We start from the raw sequence: 5,614 nt of genomic DNA on the forward strand, positions 1-5,614 counted from the left end.
ACGATGTGACAAATGCATGTTAAATTGGGCAAACTTTCTTTTCTTCTTTTTTTTGTACTCACTTATTCATGTCTCCACCACAGTGATGGAAGAGGATGAAGACCTGGAGACGGCGATGTTGAGCATCTCACCCTCCAAGCTAGAAGCGCATAGCTGTAAGTACACTGTTATTACACTGACTGAATGTCACACTTGATGATGGCTAAGCCTATTGTGTATCTGATGTCTTTCCTATTTATTTCTCTGTGTCCGTGTGTAGTTGCTGTGCCAGCAGTAGAAGCACCTGCCATACCAGAAGTGTCGCCAGGAGCAAAGACAGGTTTTTCAATAATAAAAGGTTTCAGGAGGACTGGAGTGCAATTCTTTTACATGACGAATTGCTCTCCAAAACTGAACCTTGACTTAAACTGTTATATTGCCTGTGTTCTGGCCATGTTCCGGCCACGTTCCTTTAACACTATGTTTGTATGTTATACTAACTGTCCTAAGGACTATGAATTGATCCCGCCATGATGAACTGATTCCGACCACAGTGATGGTAAGTATGCAGTTTTTTTTTCTCCATACATGTTTTATTGAAAACAAATTAAGAAGTGATGGGTACTAACACTTGAAAGCATGCTTGTTCATTGAGTCATGTTGCTCCTCCTGCTTGCTTAGATGAGTGTGTAGTGATTACCACAATAAGTTTGTTAGACATTTTAAACTTGTGAAGCTGTGAGAAGTGGGAGAAGTAACAATATGGCTGGTTGAGTTCATACTAACACCAACACATGCATACATTTAGAATTCTGAAATGACTGATCACTCTTTCTGTTGTAGTTCCAACTGCGGCGCTGTCCAAACCCTGTCCCGATACAACCGCTGAACTGCAGGCATCACCAGTTGATGGTAAAAACACTGTAATTCTGTTCATATATATATATATATATATATATATATATATATATATATATATATACACACATATATATATATATATATATATATATATATATATATATATATATATATATATATTCAGTATTGTGTTAATTTCAGTAACATAAAGATAATGATTGGTTCATTTACTTTCCTGTAGCTCCAGCCTCACCAGGTGTGAAGAGCAAGACACCTGTGCCCCTTCCACCAGAGTTGGCATTCCTGGTGAAGGAGACAGCAGGCCCGACAAGCACAGAGAGGCCTGAGTCAACTCCAGGTATGTTTCCATTTTAGTGTAGAGCTGATGTTCAGCTAAACCTCCGCTTAATACAGACATCATTTAACTCAGTGTGATTCTATCCATCTTCCTTTTTAAATTCTAGCACCCTCAGCTAAGCCACCTGTTCCAGTTGTCCTGCCTGCATATGACCACGACGTGAGCAGCTGGAACTGTTCTCAACACCAGAAGCTGTGGATGAGGACTGAGCTTCAGGATCTCGGTTTGTGGCCTGGGTCTCGCCCAGTGCGGAACCCTGGGAACACAGTTTCCCTGTGGCGTCTTCCTCCACAGCCGGAGCTCATCGATAGGGCGGCTGAGCTCCCATCCCCCAACTTCTTTCAGCTCCACCCATTTTTCATATGGAAACCCGAGAGTGACATCATGGTCAGGCTGAGGAACACCTACATCCTGCCGTGTCTCCATGGCTGTCCTCATCCGCAGGTGGTCTCTGCTGGTGTGGGCAGGCCTCGGGTGATTGTTGGCACCAGTGGGCAGTATTACATCTTGTCCTCTCGACTCTGCTGCAAAGCCTGTCGGAGGAACTGGTTTGCTGACAGTCCACGGTGGCTGGAGAAGCTGCCCAAGAGGTTTACCAACCTTCTGCCCGCGTTCATCACCTACAAGAAAGCCATCTGCAAGTCTGTGATGGATGAGCTGAGGCGCACCGGCAAGTCACCAACAGACATGGCAAACCAGGTAAATGAGCTCATGCACCTCAAGTATGAACGAGCTCACCTGGCTTACCTGCATGCCATAGAAAGCGTCAGGGATGCTGAGGCCGGCGTGTATGGGCAGAGGACCATTGGGCAGTTCCTTCGGAAGGAAGACACGCCACGTGCCTTTGGGCCATATGATGATGCAGATGGCTGGTGCGGAGTCTCCGTGTCCGCTTACTACCTGACTGACTGCCTACTAGATGAGTTCAGGCGTCAAGAGCCAGCCATGTCCAAAATCCTCCAGGGCACTTTTGGGCAGATCTTCAGGTCTGACCACACCAGGAAGGTGGCACAGAAAGTGACACTGGCATCTGGAGTCATGTCCAGTTACGCCGTCATGAACGAGAACTGGTTGATTGTTTCCTGGGTGATGGTTCAGTCTGAGACTGAGAGGTCCTTACAACCCATGTACCAGGGAATGGCCAAGAGGTACAGCGATGCTGGAGTGGAAAAGGCAGGCTACCACTGGATGGACAGGTGAGAACAGCCATCCTCTCTTTTCGCTGTCATTCAGACTGTCAATGTTATGTGTCATTAACAATGTGTCTTTTAAAAAAATATAGATGTATATATATATTTCCTTGTGCCTTGCATTTTAGGGATTGCTGTGCTCCATTTAAGATCGCGGACTGCACACCTGGTGAACATCTGCACTGGGATGCCTGGAAGACCACCCCTTCCATTGTTGCTGATGCCACCTCTGGACCACTGCTTAACAATTGTGCCTCACGGTCACATTACAACACCAACATCGTTGTGAAGCTGGACTTGTTTCACTGCCTGAGGCGTTTTACCCGGGAGTGCACCTCTGAGCATCACCCTCTGTACAGCACTTTCTGCCAGCTCCTCTCTGCTGCCTTTACTGTGGTGGATCAGGAGGACCTGAAGAAGCTGCAAGACGCCTACGTATTCTGTGGTATCCATCCACCCAATCCCACCAAACAGCATATACGGGAACACTGCAGAACAAAAATACCACAACCTGCTGAGCTGCTAAACAGAGTGGAGAAAGTGCTGAAGCATTTTCACCAGGCCACGGACCCCAACAATGTCCCACTCTTCAAGCCATCCATGCTGAAGACGTGGCGCATACAGAGAGTGCACATTCTCCGTGGTTGCCTCAGTGACCCTGAACTCTCAGAGGGCACAATGTATAGGTATGGTGGAACTCTTCAGCTGAATCACGTACCTGGTGAAGGCGCCAAAGTCCCCGTCTGGATCCCTGTCAGAGGTACATCTCAGCAGGAGGGGTACCATTTCCACCAGGCTCAGTGGGTCACCGGGACTCATGTCTCCCCTGAGTTGTTCCAGGCCCAGGGCATGACAGGGGTGGCACGGTGGAACTACCAGCGGCTGGTGGACCTTAAGCAGCCAGGCGTCATCCTCCCTGCTGTGTTTGATCCAACTTTAATGGTCGAGTTAAACTGTGCTTCCGGAAGAGTGACTGGACAGGAGAAGTACCCTGCGCTTCACCTCTCTGACAGAGACACCGGAGAGAAGTTTGGCCTAGAGTACAGAGAGCCAGGCTGCCGTCCAGTCCCTTTGGATTGGGACAAGCACAGAACGCAAAAGCGAGATCAACCAGCTGCTCTTGTGCCTCCGTCCCCTGTGCAGACACCTGCTCCTGCCCAAGTCCTAGCTCCAGATGAGCCACCCTTCTCCAGCTCTGCCATGACATCCCCTGGACCAGCACCATTCGTTGGCCGTCTGCTCTCTCCTGGTGCCCTGCTAAAGCTGGAGATGCCGCCAGATGATGGCCAGGAGCCTGCAGCAGCAGTGGGTAAGTTAACATACTATTTTAGGCATACACTTTTGCATTATATTGTAATTAGTTGAAATGATTAACTGAGGAACTATTATGCGCTTTACTGTGTTTCAGAAGTCTCACATGCCCTGCCCCTGCCGCTGAGGTCCTCACCAAGGAGCGCCCGCACTGGACCTGTAAAGACGGGTGGACGGGTTTTTGTGTTGGACCACACACGCTGGACACCACCCATGAAAGAGGCGATTGACAGCTTGCTCCAGAAGTACCACGGGGAGAAGGACATTCTGAAGCTTGTGGATCAGGAATATGCAGACATGGTCTATCGGTCTGCCACAGATCCCAACAGCCTGTTGCACCCCACAACCAAGCTACACATATCCCGCTATGTGAAGCACCGGGCTAAACTTCTTAACACCAGTTCCTCTTTGAACACAAGCCAGGAAAAACTTCTGGAGACTCAGCAGCTGTGGCACTCTTTAACAGAGGGGAGTGAGACAGCCACTGTTCCTGTGGTCACCATGGAGCCGGCCATTGTGAACCCTCCTACACCTGCCCTGACCACATCTCTGACACCAGACGCTATTGAGAAAATTGTGGAGGGCATCTTGGAGAAGCAGCAGCAGCAGCAGCAGCAGCAGCACCAGCCAGAGCAGAAGAAAAGACATACAAAGACCTGTCTTGCCTGCGGACAGCCTAAGTCTCGCTATGAAAATGATGGATCCTCCATCCACTTTTTCTATCAGCAAGGGCCTGTACGCTATTTCTACTGCTCAAAGAAGGTGCATCAAAGTTATGCTGCTGAGGGACTCTCTGACCCCAGAATGCCCTTTGTAGATTTTGCAGAGACAGAATTCTTCCAGAGGGAGCTGGAGGCCACCAAGAGACGAGTGGAGGAGAAGATGGAGAAGAAGAGGCTCCAGAGGAAAAGGCCAGAATCCCAGCAAGCAGGCCGCCTCTGCAGATTCTGCCGCATGGAGCTGAAACAGGGACCAAACAGCCCACACATCCATACGGGCTTCCCTGGCGTGGCAGGGAAATACATTTACTGCCCATCCAAGGTATACTCTCTGTACCGTGATAAGGGCATGGCTAAGGAGATGGACTGGAAGGAGTTTCAGGAGTCTCCTTTTTACGAATTAGAGAGACAAAGATGGATTTCAGAAAAGTAAAAATAATTTATGTGTATAGAAGGGTCAATTGAATGATGGTTCTGGGTGTTTATATGTTCTCTAGTCTTAATTTATAGGTATAGACGGTCGATTGAATGATGGTTCTGGGTGTTTATATGTTTATATGTTCTCTAATCTTAATTTTAATCTTAATTTTAATCTTAATTTATATGTATAGAAGGTCGATTGAATGATGGTTCTGGGTGTTTATATGTTCTCTGATCTTCTGTATAGATAAAACTAGATGTTATATAGCTGTAAATATGTAAATATGACAAAGTACATGTGCAAATATGTATAAATTTAATTGTATGTACATAGTTTTGATTATTTTTGTTTATTGTTATTATTGTTATTATCAGTATTAGTATTATTAGTATTAATAGTGTTAGTAGTAGCAGTAGTATTTTATAATACACATATAGTTTTGTTTTGTTCACAGTCATTTGCAGCATAGGGATATATGTATGTCTATACTTGTCATTTGACTATTTATTTGTTAGTGAAACTCTGTTCATAAATAAAATTGAAGTGTAATTAAAATATTACATTGAGTCCTTATTGTGCTTGAATAAAAATGATATAGCATATACTATTCTACACAATTCCTTTTTCTCAATTTAACCATGCTATCTAACCATAAATGATGTTTACATTGGATAAACCTGAGTAGTACATCGACTATTTACATTACTGATTAATCAAATAAATTTGATATGAACTACAGAAACTAAGTATTGGTTAAATAATTTTCAAAATCCAA

At 45.7% G+C, this 5,614-nt stretch overlaps 1 protein-coding gene across 1 annotated transcript; it reads left to right on the forward strand.

Annotated features, from left to right (window-relative positions):
- Window positions 1-326: 326 nt before the first annotated feature.
- On the forward strand, window positions 327-5,049 carry LOC118795507. The gene is made up of 6 exons (XM_036554042.1): window positions 327-538; window positions 823-891; window positions 1,082-1,198; window positions 1,305-2,394; window positions 2,517-3,697; window positions 3,797-5,049. Exons 4-6 carry the CDS (start codon window positions 1,397-1,399, stop codon window positions 4,849-4,851), a joined length of 3,234 nt encoding a protein of 1,077 aa, XP_036409935.1. The 5' UTR covers window positions 327-538; window positions 823-891; window positions 1,082-1,198; window positions 1,305-1,396; the 3' UTR covers window positions 4,852-5,049.
- Window positions 5,050-5,614: the final 565 nt, after the last annotated feature.

Source organism: Megalops cyprinoides, chromosome 2 (genome assembly GCF_013368585.1).
Source record: "Megalops cyprinoides isolate fMegCyp1 chromosome 2, fMegCyp1.pri, whole genome shotgun sequence".
Classification (NCBI taxonomy): domain Eukaryota; kingdom Metazoa; phylum Chordata; class Actinopteri; order Elopiformes; family Megalopidae; genus Megalops; species Megalops cyprinoides.